At 42.5% G+C, this 25,552-nt stretch overlaps 1 protein-coding gene across 2 annotated transcripts; it reads right to left on the bottom strand.

Moving 5' to 3' along the window:
• Window positions 1-240: 240 nt before the first annotated feature.
• LOC111974576 (heparan sulfate glucosamine 3-O-sulfotransferase 1) lies at window positions 241-22,994 on the bottom strand. 2 transcript variants are annotated; one of them, XM_070447133.1, is made up of 6 exons: window positions 22,639-22,994; window positions 21,041-21,203; window positions 5,542-5,941; window positions 5,058-5,322; window positions 4,588-4,762; window positions 241-2,472 (listed from the first exon to the last, which is right to left on the bottom strand). In XM_070447133.1, exons 3-6 carry the CDS (start codon window positions 5,776-5,778, stop codon window positions 2,244-2,246), a joined length of 906 nt encoding a protein of 301 aa, XP_070303234.1. In that variant the 5' UTR covers window positions 5,779-5,941; window positions 21,041-21,203; window positions 22,639-22,994; the 3' UTR covers window positions 241-2,243. The 2 variants fall into 2 exon arrangements, with proteins under 2 accessions (XP_070303234.1, XP_023858182.1); XM_024002414.2 differs by lacking the exon at window positions 21,041-21,203.
• Between the last annotated feature and the right edge of the window lie 2,558 nt (window positions 22,995-25,552).

Here is a 25,552-nt window from a genome sequence, read left to right as displayed (position 1 = left end):
ACTTCGTGTTTCGTCTTGTCTAAATAAATTCATCATGTATTCATCACKCGCTGCATTTTGGTCCGATCCTTGCTCCTCCTCGTCCGAGGAGGAGAACGACTTAGACGCCCGTTACAGCTAATACACACAACTGTTAAAAGTCAACACACTGTATGTGTATTTAAAGCCCTACGTGTTATTATGTATTTGACCTGCTGAGATAGGACATATGTGTAATGAACACAATGGGAGACAGAGAGCTGGTTTTAAGCGCAGGGCGCAGCAGGTGTTTATTGCAAAGAACCACAGGAGGAGGCAGGTAGCCGGGTCCAGGGGTCCAAAAGGGCAACAGTACAGGCAGGGAAAAGGCTAGTAACGTAGTCCGGGAGATCAGGAAATAGGTATATAACAGGAAATCCGATAGTTTTTGCCTGACTCACTATCATACAAGGGAGGAGTAAATCACGGGAAAAACTGCTCCGATAGACTTGTGTCACAAAACAAATAATACCTCACAGTGATGGGGGCAAAGAACTGAACAAAATAGTGTGTGATAATGACATACAGGTGATTAGAATTCAGGTGATTGGGATCTGGAGAGTGAGCTGCGTTCAGGGGATCTAGGTTTTTGAGAGTGTGAGCTGGAAAGTGAGCTGCGTTCAGGGGATCTACGTGTTTGAGGGTGTGGGTTGGAAGCAGACGTTACAATATGATCTTTACAATACGTTCTGTCTAGGCCTAGAAATGTATTTTGGTTGGTACCCTACATTATTCTTCTCTCTCTCTCTCTCCCTCTCTCTCTCCCACCCCCCCATCGCTATGTTCTATTAAATATTGTTATTTTCTCTGGGTTAAAGTACAACAGTACACATTTATTGAAGAAGATTTTAGAAAACATACTTACAATGCATTACAGCTCAAACACCTTCAAATTCAAATTCAACAATCCCAAAAATATACATATCTATTGAACATTTGAAAGTAAAATATTAGAATAATAACAAGATAAGTACACATGATTATCTAAATGAGGACATTATTTTAGCTCACAGGCATACTTTTTACAATGGTAAACCATTTTGTGAAAATGGTAAGCAGTCTAAAACGTCAGACTCGGTTTGAAATAGCTTCATATTGGTACAGTAGATCTACAGATGGACTGACCTTTTATGCAATTAAGCATTCAGTTATAGTGCAACAATAAGCCCCATCTAATTTCAAAACATTCTTCTACCCTCTATTTTCTGTACACTTATACATTTCCTCCAATGGTATCTGCTCTGAAACTCATTTTACTGACCATCAAAATGACAAGATTTGTTTTTGTCTTGATTGTTCACGATACAATTGTATGGCACAGTTTATTGTAGTTATTTTATTACACTTGATTTCATTCCAGTTTGTAGTTATTTTCTTACACTCAATTTCATTCTAGTTTGTGCAACCCAAGGCCAACGATGACAGGCACCAGCAAGAGTCATGATCAGGTGATATTAGGACCAACAGGCATACAGTATTAGAGAATGGGCACTTCAGTTCATGTTCTCCAGCAGGTAGWACCATAAAAAAAAACAGATCACTAGAATGGACATTCCCATTCAAGTCAATGTTCCGTGATGGGTGGACCGGCTGCCATATTGAATGTACCCATCATCTATTTCTATGGGTAGTTAGAAATAGTGTCCCTCAGTGAGAGTTATCTTATACAGTCTATGCTTGTTGTGCTTTTCACTCCCAGGCCTGGCTTGGTTCAGCTCATTGACAGTAAGAGAATTGAGAACATTCAAAACGTAACACCTCTAAAGATCTTTAAAATCGTCAGTGTGCATCCGTGGTTTTATCCTTTCATCTCTCAGTCAATTCATCCACCCACACCCTTCAATTAACACATAAATTAATCCATCCGCACACCCAGCAGTCTGCACACCAATCTATTCGTCCATTCATCCCATCCACCCCCCTACCTGACAGTCAACACACCAATCTATCTATCCGTCCAATCAACAGTAACTTCACACAGGCCAATGTCTTTTCACTGTTGACCTGCTCTTAGTGTCTCTAAGCATCTCTAAGATTATGTTGTAAATGGTACCCACTCTGCCCAAAAGTAGTGCACTACATAGGGAACAGGTGACCATTTCAAAGGCATCCCAAATCTTTGCTATTATGGGCAATATCGCCAGTTGGCCCTGTCTGTCCCCTCTCTCTGTCCCATTAAAGGTGGTATCAGAGCAATAAAGGGTATTTTGTTTCTTGATGCACAGTCAGCACCAGGAGAAGAAACGTCCCACCATTTCAAAGAACAGGCGGTTGGGTTCTTTGAAGTATCGGCAGAGCTTCCTGAAGGCCCGGGAGCTGAGAGGAGCGTGGGGCCTCCCCTTGGACTCATCCAGACACTTGTCATGGCCCCCGGCAGAGAGGAGGCAGTAGAAACCTTTAGTTGTGTTGAAGTAGAAGTTGGAGGGAGTGATGCGGGGCAGCAGGTCCAGGAACCTATAGATTATTTATTTTATTAGGCAACTAGGCAAGTCAGTTAAGAACAAATTCTTATTTACAATGATGGCCTACTACAATGACGYCCTACATTAGATGAGATTAGATTAAAAACCTTAATCTCCTCAATGAGGCAACTGAATAGCATCTTACACAATATAAGTTACATACAGACAAAAGTAACAGGTGGGCCATGAAAGGATCCTCTCTTGGAGGCCATTTTTTTTTATTCAGGCCCCTATTTAATCAGGCAATCCAAAAGACTGCTAGGAGAGGGGAGATGGCGGAAATGGATGTTCTGTTCGAAACTGATGGCGGGCCGGATAAAGATGAGAGTGAGAATGAGTGGGCTACAGTCATGAAAAAGAAAGGAAACAAAATAATTAAAGTTGTGATGGAAGCTAAGAAGTATCATGGGTGCATTGGGTGAGGTGGCAGCCACAAATCCTGGTTTTATTTCCATTTTTTGTGTGTCCGCAGAACATACTTTGCGCCTCAAAAAGAGTTTTGAATGCAGTTTTGTGTATGGATTTACGAAGCAGGGCGCCTGTCTCTGGGGTTGCTCATGAAGTAGATGCAGATGATATACCTGAGGAAGTAGATGAAGTGATTGGTGCATGTTGACTGACCTGTGTGGTGAATGGAGTAAGGAAACCCACTTCGCCCATATTATAAAGTCTCTRCCTTCTCATGTAAAGCTAGGCTTTATGAAATATCCTTTAAGATCTGTTGTGCTTAAGCTCCTCCAGTGTAATAAATGCAAAAGATTTGGGCATGTCTCAAGTGTATGCAGATGGGAGAAAAAATTGCATATGCCAGCTGAGGTTATATGCTGCAACTGTGGTGGCCATAGGAGTTTGGTGGCACCTTATTTGGGGAGGACGGGCTTGTGGTAATGGCTGGAGAAGAATAAGTGGAATGGTATCAAATACATCAAACACATGGTTTGATGCCATTCCATTTGCTCAGTTCCAGCCATTATTATGAGCCGTCCTCCCCTCGGCAGCCTCCACTGGTGGTGGCGAACATATGCCCTAGTCCCTGGTTTGCACTGTTAGGGTGAAGGAGACAGAGGTGGGGAGAATAAGGGCTGTCCAGGTTGTCTCCTATCTGGAGGCGGAGAAAAGAGTAGAAGGAGCGAGTGGCGTTGAAGACGCAAGGTAATTGAGACTGCACCAGTGAATGTTTCTCGGCAATCAAGGGATCCTGATATATAACATATAAAAAAAGGTGGACTTTGCAGCATTTATTACAATGGTCATAAACTGCACAGCACAAAACAAAGAAGAAATCAGAGAAAAATTGAATTATTGTGCAGCAGTATGCTTTTTGAGACTCAGTGAGTTTACAGCCGAGGCATTGCAAGAAATCTTGTCAAAGGATGGGCCGCCCTCACATGCCCCTGATCTCGTGTAGGGATGTGATGTTATTTTTTTTGTGTACATTTTTGTTTGTTTGCATGATGTCGTTTTTATCCCCCTTTAATACAATGGATCTTTTTTATATAGTTTACCACCTGTACAGTACCACCTGTACATGCACCTCTAACGTGTGTCTGTGGACCGCCATAATAACATATAAGATGAATAWGAAGAAGACTGCTATTTCTGGGTCCTTTCAATGAACTTCCAGTTTGTTGTGTTTGGGGTGCTCATTTCTGTGAATTTTACCAACAATAGACATGAGGTTAAATGTGTTCAAAAAGCATGGTTGGTTAAATATGTAGGCTACAAGTTAATGCATGGTGAGAAAGTGTAATTTAGTCAATTTTATTCAAGTATAAGTCTGTACCTCATTTCCTATATAGTGTATTATTTTTGACTAGCCATCCCATTATGGAATGTCATGTTGAGCAACAAAGGAGCTGATTGACTGACTATCCTTCGAAAATGGCTGCTGTGGCTTTGGCTACCTAGCATCTCCATCCCTGGATTGAGGTATGTTTTCTGAGCTATATCTCATGCCGGCTCCATGGTTTCCTGGGCAGCCTGCCGTTCCGACCTTACAGGGAAGATGTACTTACAGTGATCGTAAGGTCAGAATCTTATAATGTCTACTTTTGACCAGAGGGTGTTTTTGGAACACACCCACAAATTACATTATGTATAACATTACCTCTCCGCCCTCCGGAGCTCTGGGAAGGGGTCTCTGATGAGGGCCTCTCCGTCCACCACATGGACCTGCTCCCTGGGGAAGACATCCAGCCAGCGGTCCAGGTGTTGGTGGTACAGACTCCTCTGCAGGGCTTTGTAGGCCGGGTCAATGTGGCCCTGGCGGAGCAGCAGCTCTTCTACAATAGAATACATAAAATAGTAGTAGAATATAATATTTTATTTTAGGGCAGAAATTTATATTTTCTTTGCTTTTTCCTAACTCTTGGCACACATATAGGTTAGGAGAAACAGGATCTGAGGTATGGAGCACTGGATGGATTTACATTTTTGTTGTTAACTGCATTTCTCAAGTGAATGACAGTGGTGGTAGTAATGATCTGACACAAGCAGCCCCCAATTATCTAACGCTTGGGACTTGAACTAGCAACCTTTCAGTGACTGGGTCACCACTCTAACCTCGGTGCAACTTACCTAGAGACTTGTAGGGCTTGTGGCGGGTCACCCTATTATGGAGGACCTGGGTGTAGTCGGAGACGAGGCGCTCAGCGGGGTCCCGGACGATCAGCAGGAGTCGGACAGCAGGGTTCATCTCCCAGACCCGCTGAGGGACCTGGGGAGAGGCAAAGTAGCCAGGGGTTTTCTCCACCGTCACTTGCCCAGGCAGGGTAAAGGGCATCTGGGCACGATACCACGCCAGCCCCCGCCGGTAGTGCTCTTCCACGTTGAAGTAGTGCACCTAAAAAAAAAGTATGTAGTGTTGTTTAATACCTTATCCCCCCCAAAAATGTATTTCTGTAAAGTCTGTATTCTAGGATTTTATCTTGTTCTTTCATTCTGTTATGCTGCATGACTATTTTCATACCATTATGTTAAAGCTTTGAGAGTAGTCTATTGTGTGAAAGTGCTTTACAATTTAAGTCAAGATGGTCATGATGATGTTTCTATTTCTCATTACCTCAGCCTTGGCCACCTCTACATCCGGATGGAGGTTGAGCATCTCCAGGAGGGCCCTGGTGCCACCTTTACGCACGCCGATGATGATGGCTCCAGGTAGTCGCTGCTTGGTGGCATTACGAGAGGGGGAGGATGAGGGGGAGGAATAGCCGGCAACTCTGAGCACCCGTAGACAGACACATAGCTGGGTCTGCAGTAGGAGGAGAACCAGCAGGGCTAGGAGAACAGTCCACAGCATGGTGGACTATGGGCTCTGAAGGTGGGAGGATGAGGAGGGGGGAGGTACACACACACAGGTACAGGAAGATACCCACAGGCTGTGGGGCTGGGGCGGGAGGAGGGTGGGGGTAGGGGCTCCTAGGGGAAATGGGTTCAGGATCCAGGGGTCTTCAGTGAAGAGCCTGCAAATGAAGAGTTATTTTTCACTGTCAAAAGCAGTTTTAAATATCTGAGTTCATATTTTAGGTCATATAAATTAGCTACATTTAGGGCAGAGAACTCATGAAGACTGGAACTTCTTGTCTGTATTAGGGTTTCAAAGCTACCAGTAATTTAGAAAGTCACTGGAATCTTCAGTAATTTTGGCAATGAACAGAAAATCAATGCCAATCTATCGTAACTTTGATCATTTATATTTTAATAACTGTATTCATATATTATAAATGTATTATATCTGTGTCCATGTTGTCCATTAGTTTCTAGTATATAGACCATATTGTTAAACACAAAATAGCCCAATTAATGAAAACAATTCTAGTCAACAATGGCATTATTTCGAATTAACCCTGAAACTCTTCCAGCTATTGACTGTTCACAACTGCCACCAGTGTGACGTCAAAACATTGACAACCAATACATATTGGCATAGTAAAAAAGGATATTTATTTAATGCTGAAACCCTCATATTAAACACCAATGGCATTCACTTAGTTGATGGTTTATGTTTAGGATACTGTTTTGCAGCTTTGTAATTCTATTTTTTATTTAAAAATGATTTTCTTTAATTATTTCATGTATTTGACATGTGGTCAATCAATCAATCAAATGTATTTATAAAGCTCTTTTTACATCAGCCGATGTGATGAGGCCACACAGAGGGCCAGAGATGATTACAGACACCTGTGATAATCTGAAGTACCCAAAAGGGCCACTAAAATCCTTGAAAGATACCAACCCTAGTGCGTATTGTCCCTGCATGTGTCAAACTCAGTTTCCCCTCTGGGGAGCAATATTGTTAATTAAATCATTAATTGAAAGAAAAAAACAAAGTATTTGGTGCAATGTCAAATGGTAAAAGTAGGCTAATGTTCAAGTTCAATTTATTTTTTAATAACCACATGGAAGTGATGGACACTGAACTATGTGGATATGGACTAACATTAGAGAATGAACAGTTCCACACAATTTAGATGATAAGTCTCCATCTTATTAATTAGGTGGAATAAGTAGGGTATCTCTCAGTCCTGGCGTGGGTGGTTGTGTCTGTCACTTGTCCTCAACAGACAGGCAACCAGTCACAGGAGGAGGACTTGTAGAGAGCGATTGCAAAGTCAAGGCACCATGGTGCCTAGTTTGTTGCTATGTTTGTGTTCACCAGGCCTTAACATCACCACACAGCGGTGTCAATACCTCTGACATTGTCTCTCTGTTTCTGTTGTTGTTATTGTGTTCAGGCCAGCCTGATGGGGCTGAGTTATTTATTCACTTGTTGTGTGTGTGTGTGTGGGTGTTGTGTGGTCCTGGAGAAGAACCTCGTCAGTGTTCGGTTCCTGTGTTCCTTTTTAATTGCACCTTAGGGGAATGTTGCTGCTCCAGCCGCCCCGAGAGTTTGTCTAGAGTCCCTGCTCGGTGTCTCTTTTGTCATCATTACCTTCATCAAGTCAGCTATCAAGGCTGAAGGGTTTGTCCTGGTGTTTCGTTTAGTTTGTCTTTGAAGAATGTACTCTGAAAGTGGTGGCTACTGGCTAGTTTTTTTCTATAATGTATGATATTACAGTTTTTTTCACGTTTTTCACGTTGGTGAAATTTCACAAGTAACAAAGTAACTCGCTTAGAGTTATAAAAACAAATCAAAACAGATCATCAAAATGGCTCGTGTTTCAAAACGAACACATTCACAAAGTCATTTTGTCACTGCATCAAATCACTCTTTGGATTTGGATACATATTCAATCTAAGTATCTGCTTTTCAAAATGCAATATTCACTTTACTTTTGATATGATTTTCTTGTCATTTGTTAACAATATAATTAACTATTACTGAAACAAACTGCTCAAAACTGATAACTACTGAACCAAAAGCATGTAGTGCCTAGTTACCCCTATAGTTTGATAACTGCTGAACGCTGTAATATTGTTTACCTCATAAATGTAGCAATTTGACATCAATATACGTTGGAAATCATATATGGATAAAGCTGTAAATACTACKTGATTCTCCATCAGCCAGTGTGCTTCAATAGGGCAAAGTGGAAAGAATCATTATGTGCTACCATTAGAAATTATAGTGTAGTGTACAATGCACTGCTGAAATGGGCTACCTGGGTTGTATATAACAATATATTCCACTCATTATCTACATTTCATTGATACACTGTAAGCTGATCAATTTCAAGCAGAGTTGACAAATCATGTAAAAAGGCGATCTTGTACAATGTTGCCACAAAGTTGAAAGCACAGAATCATCTAGAATGCTGTACATTTTGGGGATTTTTTTATTTCAGCGATCTTGTGCATGTTGCTTTTATATTTTTGTTCAGTATATATTGAAATGATGTGGAAATAACGCTGATTCAACCATTGTGTCCCAGTGGGAAGTGGGTGGGTGCTTCCCGTGTGTGTGTGTGTGTGTGTCCTGTGACTCCCTAGTATGTTGGAGTATACAGTATCCCTCCTGTCGAGGCGCAGCGCATTCAGCTTGACTTCCACTCTGCTAATTTGTATTTGTATTTATTATGGAAACTCATTAGCAGCTACTCTTCCTGAGGTCCAGCAAAATTAAGGCAGTTTATATATTTTTTTTAAACATTGCAATACATTCACAGATTTCAACACCCCCCTGTATGCCCTAAGGCCCCTACTCCACCACTACCACATATCTACAGTACTAAATCCATGTGTATGTGTGTGTATAGCGCGTATGCTATCGTGTGTGTGTGTGTATGCATGTGTCTGTGCCAATGTTTGTGTTGCTTCACATTCCCCACTGTTCCATAAGGTGTTTTTTTKCATTTTTTAAATCAAATTTTACTGCTCCTCCACTTTGAGCCAGGAGACATTGACATGCATATTTTTAATATTAGCTCTCTGTGTACATCCAAGGGCCAGCATTGCTGCCTTTTTTATGGCACCTGACCACACGACTGAACAGTCATCTCAACTTGCTCAATTTCCACGTTATTTATTACAAAATTTAGGGTTTAGGGTTTAGTGAAAATTAGGGTTTAGTGAATGTTTTGTCCCAAGTACAATGCTTTTAGTTTTAGAAATATTTAGGGCTAACTTATTCCTTGCCACCCACTCTGAAACTAACTTGCAGTCATTTCAGTGTATAGTGTTGAGTCAACCGCATACATAGAAACTCTGGCCTTACTCAAAGTCAGTGGCATGTCGTTAGTAAAAATTGAAAAAAGCAAGGGGCCTAAACAACTACCCTGGGGAATTCCTGATTCTACCTGAATTATGTTTGAGAGGCTTCCATTAAAGAACACCCTCTGTGTTCTGTTTGACAAGTAACTCTTCATCCGCATTATAGCAGGGGGTGTAAAGCCGAAACACATACGTTTTTCCAGCAGCAGACTATGATCGATAATGTCAAAAGCTGCACTGAAGTCTAACAAGACAGCACCCACAATCATTTTATCATCAATTTCTCCTAGCCTGTCATCAGTCATTTGTGTAAGTGCTGTGCTTGTTGAGTGCCCTTCCTTATAAGCATGCTGAAAGTCTGTTGTCAATTTATTTCCTGTCAAATAGCATTGTATCTGGTCAAACACCATTTTTTCCAGAAGTTTACTAAGGGTTGGTAAGAGGCTGATTGGTCGGCTATTTGAGCCAGTAAAGGGGGCTTTACTATTCTTTGGTAGCGGAATTACTTTATCCTCCCTCCAGACCTGAGGGCACACACTTTCTAGTAGGCTATTGAAGATGTGGCAAATAGGAGTGGCAATATCATCTGCTATTATCCTCAGTTTTTTCCATCCAGATTGTTAGAACCCGGTGGCTTGTCATTGTTGATAGACAACAATAATTTTTTCACCTCTTCCACACTGACTCTTCCACACTGACAATTCTTGTTTTTCATAATTTGGTCAGATATACTTGGATGTGTAGTGTCAGCGTTTGTTGCTGGCATGTCATCCCTAAGTTTGCTTATCTTGCCAATGAAAAAGTCATTAAAGGAGTTGGAAACATCAGTGGGCTTTGTGATGAATGAGCCATCTGATTCAATGAATGATGMAGCCGAGTTGGCTTTTTTCCCCCAAAATGTCATTTAAGGTGCCCCAAAGCTTTTTACTATCATTCTTTATATAATGTATTTGTTTCATAGTATAGTTTATTTTTATTTAGTTTAGTCACATGATTTCTTAATTTGCCGTACGTTTGCCAATCAGTTGGGCTGCCAGACATTTTTCCTCATCCCTCTTAACCATACAATTTTTCAATTCCTCATCAATCCAAGGGGATTAAACAGTTTTTACAGTCATTTTCTTAATGGGTGCATGTTTATTAGTAACTGGAATAAGCAATTTCATAAATGTATCAAGTGCAGCGTCTGGTTGCTCCTCATTACACACCATAGACCAGCAAATATTCTTTACATCATCAACATATGAATCACAACAACATGTATTGTATGACCTCGTATACACTATTATAGGCCCAGCCTTTGGAACTTTGGTTTTCCTAGATATGGCTATTATATTGTGATCACTACATCCTATGGATTTGGATACTGCTTTAAAGCAAATTTCTGCAGCATTAGTAAAGATGTGATCAATACATGTTGATGATTTAATTCCTGTGCTGTTTGTAACTACCCTGGTAGGTTGACTGACAACCTGAACCAGGGTGCAGGCACTGGTTACAGTTTGAAGTGTTTTCTTGTGTGGGCAGCTTGATGATAGCAAGTCAATATTTAAATGACCCAGAAAATATACTTATCTGTTGATATTACATACACACATATTATCCAGATACTGACTGTTAGCACTTGGTGGTCTATAGCAGCTTCCCACAAGAATGGGCTTTAGGTGAGACAGATTAACCTGCAGCCATATTACAGTCTCTAAGCTTTACAGGAATGTGGTTCTGAATATAGACCAGAACACGGCATTGYCATTTCTGCATTTTCAGTAGATGTTATAACCATGTATTGCTATCACTGTATCATCATAGGTATTCAGAGAGTTTCAGAGATGTCAACTATTACAAGCAAGTTATTGACTTCATGGACCATGTTTCTTAAGCTGCATATATGGGCTATTTCTATCAGTTTTCTGGGATGCTTGATTGTATTTAATGCTTTACTGGGAAGCTTATCAGAAGTAGACTTACTCATGTTATTTATATTGGAGCTGATAGTGCAGGGTGTGCTGCACAAAGTGGTCTTCCTACTAGGGCACACCGCCTCAGTGCTAACAGTGTAACTCTGGTTCATAGGCTCATGATTACTGCATACACTAGCTGTAGGATAAACATAAGTATTCGGTGCAATTAGGGGAACATAAATAAAGTTACTTACATTGTGTTTGCCAATGCCCCTAGGATCATGTACATTTGATGCAGCATTATGATGACTCATTGTCACAATGGTAGGGATTACCTGAGCTGGCCTTGGATCATTGAACAGTCTAATGAACCCTCTCTCTCGCTCTCTCTTTACAAAAGCCATTTTATAAATTATTATTATTCTCGTTCCCCATTTCTCTATATTCTCCTCTTCTCTTTCAACATTTTTCTCTCTCCTCTCTCCTCTTTGTCCTATATCCCTATATATCGCTCACATGAAGATACAGACATGAATATAATATATGATAGCTGAGGAATTACCCTAACGCACACAGAAACCTCTTATAACTACTCATCAATGAATCATTCTACAATCCCACGTTGCATCACACTCAGTTCCCTGAAATGTTCTAATCTCACAACTTTTTAAAAACTCTTTCGGTAAGAATAGAGTGGCAGAAACTTGCTTTGGGAACAGTCAGAAATAGAGTACATCATGAATGTTCTCGGTCTTAGCACAACACTGACAGAGGCGGCTGATATGAGAGGAGTTCAGGAGTAGGATGTGTATGCACATCCAGTTACTTTTAGATACTTGGTATTAAGGGTAAAGTCATGAAAAAAGGACACCTATCATATTAAAGTCACTGGGAATGGGGAGGGATTGGTGTTTCATTATAGAGTCAGAGGAGGGCCTCTAGCCCAGGCAGAACCCAGTGCTAGGCACATGTCTTTTATTTGTTTATCCCAAACCTTAACCCTTAACCAGCATGACTGCCTCAACTTAACCTTCAAAAATCTATGTTTAACCTCCTGTGTGGACAAATGTTGAATTATTTCACAATTTTGTGAGGTCTTGTTGCTCTAGCCAGCTTTTAGTTCAGCTCCGTTCAATAGGAGAGCTTCTCTCCCACTAGCAGACAGCAGGCTACACCTTGTGACTCCAATTTGGCACCATGCAAAAACCACAACAACAAGGCTTGGATTGTCCATGGTGTGTGGTGCTGTGAGAGCTCCATATGGACTAACAGTATTGCTGTTAGGAAACTTTATTTCATCTAATTATTTGTGAAATATAGATATAACATACTGTCACACCCTGATCTGTTTCACCTGTRTTTGTGCTTGTCTCCACCCCCCTCCAGGTGTCGCCCATCTTCCCCATTATCCCCTGTTTATTTATACCTGTGTTCTCTGTTTGTCTGTTGCCAGTTCYTCTTGTTTCGTGAAACCTACCAGCATTTGTTCCCTTGCTCCTGTTTTCTAGTCCTTCCCGGTTTTGACCTTTCTGCCTGCCCTGACCCTGAGCCTGCCTGCCGTTCTGTACCTTGCCCCACCTCACTGGATTATTAACCCCTACCTGCCCTGACCCTGAGACTGCCTGCCGTTCTGGACCTTTTGCACCCTCTCTGGATTACCGACCTCTGCCTGCCTTTGACCTGTCGTTTGGCTGCCCCTGTACTATAAATATACTTTTGTTTCTTCGACACTGTCTGCATCTGGGTCATACCTGAAACCTGATAATATACTATATAATATAGCAGTGCTTATTCTGTTTTCTCTTTCTCCTCTTGCTCTTTCTTGGCTAGTTTATGGGTGTGTGGATTTTGTTAGTTTGAGTATTGCATGGTTTTGTGAGCTGCTTCTTACTTTGTATCTAAATCTGCATGTGTTTGCACTCTTTGTGTGTGTGTATATGAACACACGTCTCTGTTTGCTGTCCTGTGCCTTAGAACTATCTTTTGGTGGGTGCTGGTATTTGTGGTTGGGGGGTGTCAGGGATTATCCTGCACAGAGGGACAGAGGGAGGGATGGAGGGGACAGATGTAGTCTGTGTGTTTGTTCCCTGTGTGTTTGTTCCCTGTGTGTGTGTGTGTTCTCAGAGAGAGTGTGTGTGTGTGTAACGCAGGCAGAGAGATTGGCCCTAGTAGAGGGTGGCATGGTGAAATCCAGTAGATTGCCAGCCTAGCCATATCACCAAGGCTGTTGGACGGTAGATAAAGTCTCTATGTTTTTCTCTCTGTTTCTCTGTTTATGTCTCTGTTTCTTTCTCTCTATTTGTTACTGTCTCCTGCTCTCCATTTGTTTCTCTGTTGCTCTCTCGGACTCCTCCTTTCTCTCTCTCGGTCTCCTCCTTTCTCTTTCTCAGAGAGTGGCGTTTGCAACACCAGGGTCGCGGGTTCAATTCCCGCTGGGGCCACCCATATGAAAAATGCATGCAAGTCGCTTCGGATTAAACCGTCAGCCAAATGTCATATATTCACATTACTACTGTAAATGTGTTATCATTCTTTCAGACAACTATCACAACAAACCCAAACCATATTATTCAATATAATGTATATGCACACACAAATGACAAAGAAAATCTAATGAAGGCTTCATATAGTCTCATTATATTTTCATTCTATGTGTGGATAGACAAATCATCCAAAGGGGGGGATCTATAAACAAATTCAACAAGGACACGAGAGAGACAAATCTGTCATACTCATTGCATGAGTTTGGGACTACTTCAAACATTTTCTTGCTACTCCATAAACTAGCTACCACAACAAAGCTAATCAAATGTAGGATCTGGAAAACTTTCTAATTGTATGACCTGACTAGGTAAACATGAGTTTTTCCTGTTCACTTCACATGGTCAGGAACAACTCCTGTCACAGGCAAGCTACCCTTTCTGGGAAAGAACTGTGTGTGCGACTTTTCAGAACGCGGCTGGGAAATGTGTCTACATGACAACGTTTGTTTCATTGACAGACTGGTCACAACCTTGAGGAGTAAGACTAATGATGTCTTCTTGAGCCCACGCAGCATCTGAATTTGTTATAGTATCTGTGTGTGTTTGTGTGCCAAAGAGGCACTCCTAAAGCCTTAAGAAGCCCCTCGGAGTGTACTCCTCCTTTACATGAAGAGGCTTAAGTTTGAACATCAGATCTCTTTCTTCAGAAGAATGAGGGTTGAAAAGAGAAGGAGGGTGAAAGGGAGAGAGAAGTTCTCGAGATAACGCCTGTTATCGGGGTCCAAAAAGTCTCTATTTCCCTACCCCCTCTTTCTCGCTCCCTCTCCCTCTTGCTCTTTCTGTCTCTCTCCCCTTCTCTCCAGCAAAGACACTGACCGCAGAAATCTGCCCACCGACCCCCGACTGGGTTTCAAATTAGACTCTTTACAAAAAATCCACACCAGCCGCCCAACCCTCTCCCCTCTCACACACACACACCCCCCACCCCAGACACCCTTTTCTCCCCCTCCCCAGCCATTCGCGCTTTAAGATCTGGGTCAATCGTATCAAACACTCAAAAGAGCTCTCTATAGTCTGTGTGTGTGTATGGCGCATTGATAATGAGGATGGTGATGTGTGTGTGTGTGTCAGAAAGATGAGCAGGGGGGTGTCTGGGTTAAAAACAGGGTGTTTCGGGGGAGTGTGTATGTGTTTGTAAAAGAGAGCGGGAAAGTGTGTGTGTGTGTGTATGTGTTTGGGATCTAATTAAAGGTGCCTTTGGCATGCAAGTGTGTCTGGGCGCAGGCGTTGGCATACACCCCATGCTAATGTCTGGAGTGTGAGTTTACTGTTCATGGCAGTCTGGCACAGGGCAGTGCATGCGTGTGTGTGTTAACATGGCAGCCTGTGCCATTTAGATTTGGAGAGGTTCAAACAGACAGACAGTCAGAAAGAGAAAGAGAACAGGCTGGCTGTCAGTCTGTTTAGCTGCACCAGAAGGTCCCTGGGTGCAGTCTAGTGTAGTGTGGAGCGCTGACTCCTGATGCCGAATCACACACACAGTTACATGCACAGATGCAGGCTTGAAACAAATGCACAGAGGTAGCTAAGAGCACACAGATGCATACAGGCACCTCCCTTCAACCCACATGTCAGCCAACCAATACACACACATGTGTGCGCGCACACACTCAAACACACAACCCCCCCCCCACCCCCCCTCACACACACACCCTTGTTTACATGCTCACAGTCCAATGTAGCACATATGTTGGTTTTCACACAGTAACGTACTGTAGCTCTGACAGCCTGCTGTCACTATCTGGCACATGACATCACAGTGGATATAAACAACCAGGTTTGACATGTCGATTACTGATGGAGTGAAAGCAGGACACGGGGGCTGCTCTCTTCTCTATTTCTCTATTTGTCTCACTTCCTCTTTTTACTCCTCTTTCTCATTAAGCCGTGATGGATCTTGTGTGCTTGTGTAGTACCTGGTACCAAACTCCAGTCACTCATTTCACTGGCTGTTTGTTGTCAAGAGGAAGTCAATTCTGATCTGTCTGTGTGTGTGTCTGTGTGTGGGTCCACTGAGAGTCTGTGTTCACCGAGAGTCTGTGACAGAGTCAATTAGGATCTATGTGTGTGGGCAGGGTGTGTGTGTATCTGTGTACTGTACTGTATATGAGCAAGGGTGTGTGTATGTGGTTTGGGGGATGTGCGTATGGGTGTTTGGAATGGGGGCACGTTGACATATGGGGGAGGTCTGTCTGGTCAATATCATTATGGGCCAGTGAACAGTGGTGTAAAGTACTCAAGTAAAAACACTTTAAGGTACTACTTAAGTCATTTTTTMGGGTATCCGTACTTTACTATTTATAGTTTTTGCAACTTTTACTTTACTACATTCCTAAAGAAGGTAATGAACTTTTTACTCCATACGTTTTCCCTGACACTCAAAAGTACTCGTTACATTTCGAATGCTTAGCAGGACAGGAAAATGCTCCAATTCACACACTTATCAAGAGAACATCTCTGGTCACCACTACTGCCTCTGATCTGGCTGACCCACTAAACACAAATGCTTCACTTGTAAATTATGAGTGTTGGAGTGTGCCCCTGGCTATCTGTAAATTTAAAAAAACGATACAATTGTGTTGTCTGGTTTGCATTATATAAGGAATGTGAAAMGATTTATACTTTTATCTGTCCTTTTGATACTTAAGTATATTTTATCAATAACATTTACTTTTGATACTTAAGTATTTTTAAACCATATACTTTTAGACTTTTACTCAAGTAGTGTTTTTACTGGGTGACTTTCACTTTCTATTAAGGTATCTTTACTTTTACTCAAGTATGACATTTGGGTACTTTTCCCACCAATGTGGGTCCTGAACTCTGCCTATCTAGATTTAATATGGGAAGAGGGTACGGAAGAGATGAAGACAGGAGGAGAGGAAAAGAGGGCGAGAAATAAAGAAGGAGAAAGAGTAAAGAAGATGATAGGGCGGCAGGTAGCCTAGTGGTTAGAACGTTGGGCCAGTTATCGAAAGGTTGCTGAATTGAATCCCTGAGCTGACAAGGTAAAAATCTGTCGTTCTGCCTTTGAACGAGGCAGTTAACCCACTGTTCCCCGGTAGGCTGTTATTGTAAATAAGAATTTGTTCTTAACTGACTTGCCTGGTTAAATATATATATATTTTTAAGTACTGTAGGGTGGAGAGCAAAAGGAGAGGAATGAGGAGAGAAGGACCTAAAATCATTCTTTGTAACCCTCTCACCTGGGGCAATGAGACTAAGACGGAGAGATGAAGGAAGGGAGAGAAAGAGGAACCGATAAAGACAAAGAAAGAGGATTGGTAGAAGTAATGTACCCGGCCGGGTATGGGCCCAACGCTCCAGCGCCATCCATTTTCAGGGCTAGTTGATTCAGCAGGTGAGATGAAAAGGGAAGAGGGTGGCTCTTTATGTCTCTCTCTCTCTCTCTCTCTCTCTCTCTCTCTCTCTCTCTCTCTCTCTCTCTCTCTCTTCTCGCTCTCTCCTCTCTCTCTCTCTCTCGTCTCTCTCTTCTCTCTCTCTCTCTCTCTCTCTCTCTCTCTCTCTCTCTCTCTCTCTCTCTCTCTCTCTCTCTCTCTCTCTCTCTCTCTCTCTCTCTTCTCTCTCGCTCTCTCTCTCTCTCTCTCTCTCTCTCTCTCTCTCTCTCTCTCTCTCTCTCTCTCTCTCTCTCTCTCTGTCTCTCTCTCTCTCTCTCTCTTCTCTCTCTCTCTCTCCTCTCTCTCTCTCTCTCTCTTCTCTCTCTCTCTCCTCTCTCTCTCTCTCTCCTCTCTCTCTCTCTCTCTCTCTCTCTCTCTCTCTCTCTCTGTCTCTGTCTCTGTCTCTGTCTCTCTGTCTCTCTCTGTGTCCTCTCTGTGTGTCCTATCTGTCCTCTCTTGCTGTCCTTCTCTCTCTTGTCCCTCGTATTCTCATAGTGGTTCTATGTGACATATCTAATAGCCTGTGTGCCTCCGTGCTGTATACCCCACTGCTTCTCCAGACTGACACACACACACTGAGACGAGGGGGGCAGAGGTGGAAACATTAGAACATCGGGGCTTTAGCAGGAGGGTTTTGATTGACCAAGCACTTAAGACTATTAAATGACTTCATCACCCTCCTCATCCTGTTGTTCACCACCCTCTCACCCTACCTCTCCGCCCTTCCTCTCCCCATACCCCAAGTCCTCAGGCTCTCATTGTGCCTGGAAATTAATGAGTGTAGACAGCGATGGATAACCCCCCCTCATCCTCAGTCCCTCCCTCATCCCTCACTCCCACCTTGGGCTTTCAGCTTAAACCCCTCCTGTGGTGTTTTCACCATCAAGGTCAAACCAATGCCATTTACAGTAGTACAGTATTGCCCAACAGAGATTTGCCAATGTCACTGTCTGGTGTCCTTGGTCTGTTTTTTGGGGACAGACAGTTTACAGTTGAACAAACTGATAAAATGATACAAATTGGATTGATTAGGATTAGGATTTGATTGATTGACACAACAGCATGGAAGCTCTTTCAGTCAGTGGGTGTGTTATAGGACTTGGTCTTTAGAGTCCAGTCCTATATTGGCATTTCCTCTCCGATGCCCTTTACCCTCCACCCTTCCACCCTACTACCCTACTACCCAGACCCTAATTCTACCCAGGGGCTTCATGACCACACAGACTAGGCCCACCCAAACAGCCCACCCAGAGCTCCCTGAGGTCCTGACTCTCTGCCCCACTTTATCCCACTTTTTCTTAACCACTGCCCAGCAACCCCAAAGAGCAAACCCCAGACCCAAAGAAGCAGACCTAGCCCAACCCCAGAAACACAGTCTGTGTGTCCGTCCGTCCGTCTGTCTGTTGGTGTCTGTGTAATGTCGGACCTCTCCTGCTCCCTCCATCTGGTGGTCAGTGGGTGGTCCTGTCACCTCTCCTTAAACCAACTGGAGTGTGATGGTCTAGCAAACACTGACTCTGTCTCCACAAAGATTAGAGTGTGTGTGTGTGTGTGTGTGTGTGTGTGTGCGTGCGCGTGTGTTTCTACGATTAGCTGAGGTCATTGTGCACTTGTGCCACCTGTACTGTTAGGAGAGAGGATCTTTGCCCCAAATCTGACTGACATGGTGGATGACTGCCAGATGAATGAACTTTCGCCCTGAGCTCCTGTAAACACACACTGTTAGCCCTCAGCTAAACACACACTCACTTAGTTAAATAACACTCCGCTAGATGACCTCAACATTATCAACAGTTGGCTATTTCTGGTGAGAAAATAGACTGGGAAAGGTATTGTCGATTCGATCGATTTAGAATGTAAAGTAAACAAACACTTCCCGTCCCCCCTCCCACTGTAACTTTTTGGAGTGTGTAGCCGTAGCATGCGCCTCATTGCCCTCCAGAGGACATGCTCTCTGCTCATAAATAATGTCCATGTATTATTCACAGCTGCTTCGCAAGCTCCCCCTGCTAATGCCTCCTAATGTGCCCAAACACACAGTTTCCACACAGCCTGGCCCTGGCCTGCACTCACAGGGCCAGGTGACACAGTGACGGACAGAGACCCCTTATACAGTGCAGGCCAGTGCACAGGGAGGCTGGGTGACTCTCTCTCTCTCTCTCTCTCTCTCTCTCTCTCTCTCTCTCTCTCCTCTCATCTCTGCTCTGTCTCTCTGTCTCTGTCTCTGTCTCTGTCTCTGTCTCTCATGTATGTAATTATAACCACTGAAGCATACTGTAAGTGTGAACTGTCTGTCCTATCAGAGCGATTTACAGGATCAATTAGGGGATTCTTCAACGATCTTAAAACGCTAGGCTACCTGACGCCCTCTCTATAGCTTCCACATCTCTATGTCAACAGCAGCTTAATCAATATGGGTTCAATCAATTTTCCCACACATGCATCATAGTTTCTGACTGAGCATTGACTCAGGTAGCTTGAGGACACAGTGTGACAAAGCCATGGTGCGGTATTACGACAGAGGTAACCTCATCAATATGTAACAGTGCCTTTGTGACTCTGCGTAGGAGGTGAGTGCCGTCTGAATGAAGCGAGGTTTTAATGTACAGTACACCAGGGCACATTCTGTATGATTAAAAATAACTATTTTCAAAGTACAGTACTATGTGATTTTTTTTTACATGACTTTCTAAGACAGCTAAAACAAAGTATTGGTACCACTATTGGCATAGTAAAAAGTTTATCCCTGAATCGGTCATAATGCACTCTTGACCCGGCKATGTGGGGATTTTGTTTTGATGAGCCAGGGTGTCTTGATAAAGATAACGCCACAACTGCTCACATCACATGGTGCTGTTGTCCCGGTTAGTGACTGATTCAGAGACAGAGGCTCTATTCACTCCGACCATGTCTCTCACCCTCTCTATCGCTCCCCCTCTATCTATCTCGCCCCCTCCCTATCACTCCCCCTCTCCGTCACTCCCCCTTATCGCTTCCTCCGTACCTCTCTGACCACATCTGTACTTTCCAAACATTACAAAGGTCAAACATTATTTGGTTAGTTTTACTTTTACTCCTGTGGCTGGTGGTTTCCTCAAGCTTGCTGGAAATGGGAAGGGGAAATCTGAAAATATACATTTTGTGGGCTCATTTTAAATTAGCATAAAAAGAGAATGGCAAAACCACCTACTTTGGCAATTGATTTACAATGAATCTTGAATGAGTTCGAGAGGTTGGTTGGCTAACTCACAACATGATTGATATAAGAACATAATATTCACATACTGAATCAGACTGTTGTGGTTGGTTTTCACTAACCTGGAGTTGTGAACTACCACTAGTACAGTGACTGTCACACATGCCAGATTAGTTAGAGAGGTTGGCTTACAACATGACGGATATGACTATCATGAATATGATGTTCAGAGTCCGAGGCAGTTGTGGTTTATACCACGCTGGAGTTGTGATTCACTATGGGTGTGTGTAATATATGCAGCCCACAACACATGCTGTGTGTCCACCACTACCTGTTTATCCACATACCACAAGTCCTCCACTTGCTGTTGCTTAAAAGACCATATCATAAATCTCTCTCTCTCTGTGAGCATCTATCTGTCCCCCCTCTCTCGCTCTCTCTCTTCCTCTCTCTACCAGCATCTATATCTCACACACACACACACACACACACACACACACACACACACACACACACACACACACACACACACACACACACACACACAAAAGTGAAATTCACAGACCACTCCCACTAGCCACCGACTTCAATTAATGTCACCATGTCATTGAATTTAAGCTAACCCCTAGAGTCGATGTCCGGACCCCTGCAGAAATGTAATTAGCATAATAAAAAAATCCACATAACAATCTGTCCGTTTTAGCTACCTGATATCAGGTTTTTTGCAWTGGATGCATCTCAATCCACCGCATCCACCGATGTCCCACTTATGCATCTGTGGTGACAGAGCTAAATCGGTGTTTGCCAGACCATGAGACATCCCAAAAACCGTTTTTCTCACAAAATCGTATGTAGCGTCCAAAAGGTTAATTACCCTTCTATGGAAAGATGAGACTCTCACGAACACGATGGCGTTCTCCGTTTTGCTCTACGACCGCCACAAGCGTCTTGGGACTCGTCTTAAGACGGTACAGCCAATCTGCCAACTTCTGTCTGTAGCGTCCGAACAGTTTGGGCTACACACTAATATGACACCTCTGTGGAAAGGTGAGACTCTCACAAACACGTACATGCCAGTTGAAACATTTTATGGAACTATACAGTACATGCAAACTGTTTAGTGGCAAAAATAACGGGTTAAATATATGTATAATTTGTAAATGTTTCCTGATCTTTCCTATATCTGAGAGGTATAATAAAGATCAGCAAAAAAAAATTATAAAGTTTTTTTTACATGTATTTAACCACTTATTTTTGGTATTAAACAGACACTTCAGAACAAACTTTTTGGGGACTGTCTATGGTTCCATGTAGTGAATCTGTTATTCAATGCGTTTGTATGGACTAATAGCCAAATAAGGCCAAATAAAACTAATAGCCAATTAAGGCCAAATTAAACATCAAATATGTATATACACTACCTTTCAAAAGTTTGGGGTCACTTAGAAATGTCCTTCTTTTTAAAATAAAATCACATTTTTTGTCCATTAAAATAACATCAAATTGATCCGAAATACAGTGTAGACATTGTTAATGTTGTAAATGACTATTGTAGCTGGAAATGACAGATTTTTTATGGAATATCTACATAGGCGTACAGAGGCCCATTATCAGCAACCATCACTCCTGTGTTCCAATGGCACGTTGTGTTAGCTAATCCAAGTTTGCCTAGAAAGCCAGCATCCCGGAGTCGCCTCTTCACTGTTGACGTTGAGACTGGTGTTTTGCGGGTACTATTTTAATGAAGCTGCCAGTTGAGGACTTGTGAGGCGTCTGCTTCTCAAACTAGACACTCTAATGTACTTGTCCTCTTGCTCAGTTGTGCACCGGGGCCTCCCACTCCTCCTTCTATTCTGGTTAGAGCCAGTTTGTGCTGTTCTGTGATGGGAGTAGTACACAGCGTTGCACGAGATCTTCAGTTTCTTGGCAATTTCTCGCATGGAATAGCCTTCATTTCTCAGAAGAATGTGCGTAGTTTCAGGCAATTTTGAGCCTGTAATTGAACCCACAAATGCTGATGCTCCAGATATTCAACTAGTCTAAAGAAGGCCAGTTTTATTGCTTCTTTAATCATCACAACAGCTTGTGTAATTGCAAAAGGGTTTTCTAATTATCAATTAGCCTTTTAAAATGATAAACTTGGATTAGCTAACACAATGTGACACTGGAACACATGAGTGAGGGTTGCTGATAATGGGCCTCTGTACGCCGATGTAGATATTCCATAAAAAAATCTGCCGTTACAATAGTCAATTGCAACATTAACAATGTCTACACTGTATTTCTGATCAATTTGATGTTATTTTAATGGACAAAAAATGTCATTTTCTTTCAAAAACAAGTACATTTCTAAGTGACCCCAAACTTTTGAACGGTATTGTGTATATATCTTTTTTGATACTTCAAAGGATCTTAATATTATAAGTGTGTGAAAAATTCAGTGTGTGAATAAGAGAGAGAGAGAGGTCTTACCTGAGTCACTGTGACACTGGACCCGTGTCTAGGGTTTCCGCTGTCTTCCTCCTCTTTTCCTCTTCTCTCAWCTCCTCTGTGTCTGTTCTCCGTTGAAAGCCTCTGAGAAAATCTAAGTGTCAGATAACTCCGTTCAATGTTTTCCCTTTCTCCTCCTTTATTTCCTTCCTTCCTTTTCTTCCTCTTTCCTCTTCTCTGCTGTTTGTGGTGTGCTTGCCCCGCGTTACACTGAGGAGATGTGTGTGTGTGTGTGTCTCTGCCTCTGTGTCAAAAAGAGTGAGTGAGTGAGAGTGTGGTGTTGAGTGATTCCGTTGAGTGTCAGAGCGACTGACAGAGAGAGAGAGAGAGAGAGAGAGGGAGAGAGAGAGAGCAAAGCTATCACAAACACATCGACCCCTTAGGGAAATCCCTACTCCCGCCTCCCTCTTCCACCTGCCCCCTGCTCTCTCTCCATCAACCCCTCTCTCCCATTCTTCTCTCTGATTTATTTGTCTTTCACATACTTTCTCTGTCAATCTTTCATCCCAACACTTTGAAGGGACATAAGAATTAACATTTGAATCTTTCCCTCCTTTTTGTTACTATGCATATTTTGACGATTTCTTTCCAGCCATAACTATGCCTTAAGACGTTCTTAGACATGTTTGTGAAGACGTCTTGAGACATCTTACTGTGAAGATATTTATTGGGAAATGATGACGTGTCTTTAAAGCCTCAACGTTGTGTGTCATTCAAGATGTATCCAGACATCTACAGATGAAGGTGAAGGCTGAGTATAAAACAGRGTTTGATTTTACTTGAATACAAATGTTAGTGGGTTTTTCTACCTTCCCATTTCTCATACCATTCAATATAGACAGTTATTTGAGAATGAGACTTTGAGTAAAAATCTTTGACCTTTTCTGTTTATTGCTGAGAGACTGTGCTTATCACTTGACATGAAGTGGAGTTAGTGGCACTTACGAATAAGGTCTGAAGGTTTTTTCTCTCCTCAATTAAGATTGTTAAAAGCTTTGGGAAAGGCAAGCACATCTTAGCCTTTGTGTAATTTCCTTGATTTTGATAGGAATGTATGTATTAGCAGTAGTAATTATTGTAGAATAGATGAGAGCAGCAAATGTACCAAGTCCACCTCAGTTTCCAATGATRGAGACACATCACCAATGTACTTATCAAAATGCTCAAAGTTCCACAGACAATCAATGCATCGATTATAACTTTTAGTCAGGAATGCGTGTTCTGAATGAGTTTATTGGATTCATACAATCTAGGTGAACATCGCTAATATTGTTCAGATTTGGTTGGAGGTCAGAGCATGGTGCTTTTATCAACAGAATTGTGGGTTTGATTTGGGCAACATACAAACTGTATGTTGACTGTAAGCCTGAAAGCCTTTGTCAAGTTACCATAGTAATATCTAAAAGTACATGCGTGGCTGAAAGGCGATTGAATAAGACTAAGATCCTCAAGTGACCTTTGGGATAAGACTCCCAGACAGGTGTATTGGAGGGGTCTCTTGATCTCATTCCATTGGACCGATTACACTCTTCAGTTTTATCCCCATAATCTGTTCTTCTAATACAGTGGCAAGAAAAAGTATGTGAACCCTTTGGAATTACCTGGATTTCTGCATAAATTGGTCATCAAATTTGATCTGATCTTCATCTACATCACAACAATAGACATTACACACAAATTATTGTATTTTTTTGTTGTCTATATTGAATACATCATTTAAACATTCACAGTGTAGGTTGGAAAAAAGTATGTGAACCGCTAGGCTAATGACTTCTCCAAAACCTAATTGGAGTCAGCTAACCTGGAGTCCAATCAATGAGACGAGATTGGAGATGTTGGTTAGAGCTGGCTTGTCCTATAAAAAAAACACTCACAAAATTAGAGTTTGCTACTCACAAGAAGCATTGCCTGATGTGAACCATGCCTCGAACAAAAGAGATCTCAGAAAATCTCCCCCCCCACACACACCTCCCCAACCCCCACATACACACACACCCTTTATTTGCTGCATATGCCCTTTTCAACAGTTATATTAATCTCTATTTGTGTCTCTGCGCTCTCTCTCTCTGCTGTGTTTTTTTTGGTGGGGTGGGGGGGGGGGTGGGGGGGGTACGTAGATGGAGGGATTTTATGCTGGATTTTTTTTTCAAAAATGAAAAGCTGCACCCCTGTCGAGGTTCTCCTTGGGGGGTGCACTTCACCGAGCAACCCTGCTCTTTCTCTTATCCTAGACCCCTGGGATTCACTCCCCACTCCTCTACTCCTCCCTCTCAACCCTTGTTCTCTTCCCCTTTCCCTCCCTCCCTCATTCGTCTCATCACCCACTCCTCCCTCCCTTCTTTCCTTGTTAGTTCATCATCTCATCCGCCTCTCTTCATCTCCTTCCGATGCTCCAGCTACCTAGAGCTCTGATCCCAGTTTCCACGAAGGCCCCCAACTTTTCTTTTCCTCTTCGTCTCCTTATCAGACTGTGTCTGGGTCTGAAGTCTACCTCTCTCTTTCCAGACACTTCTTAGCTTATCTCCTTCCTCTCTCCTCGCAGCCCTCCCTCTCCTCCTCCCCCCTCCTCCTCCTCCCTTCTTTTTTTATCATCTTCATGATAAACACTTTTTCACGCGCGCCCCTCTTTATTTTTGGTAACACTTTATTTGGATAGCCTGGATTTTCCATCTGTAGATGCTCTACAGATGGTCATACTATCAACAAACTGTCTGTTGACATGCAACTGCTTGCTAAGGCTACGGTTAGGGTAAGGTTTAGAATAAGGGTTAGGGTTAGGGTTAGGTTAAGGGTTAAGTTTAGGGTTAGAATAAAGGTTAAGGTTAGGGTTAGAGAGTTAGTTGAAATGTTTCTGATAGTCTGTAGATCATCTAAAGATGGTCTACCAAAATAATGT

This window comes from Salvelinus sp. IW2-2015, linkage group LG15 (assembly GCF_002910315.2).
Source record: "Salvelinus sp. IW2-2015 linkage group LG15, ASM291031v2, whole genome shotgun sequence".
Lineage (NCBI taxonomy): Eukaryota > Metazoa > Chordata > Actinopteri > Salmoniformes > Salmonidae > Salvelinus > Salvelinus sp. IW2-2015.
This window is presented reverse-complemented; position numbering and strand designations above follow the sequence as displayed.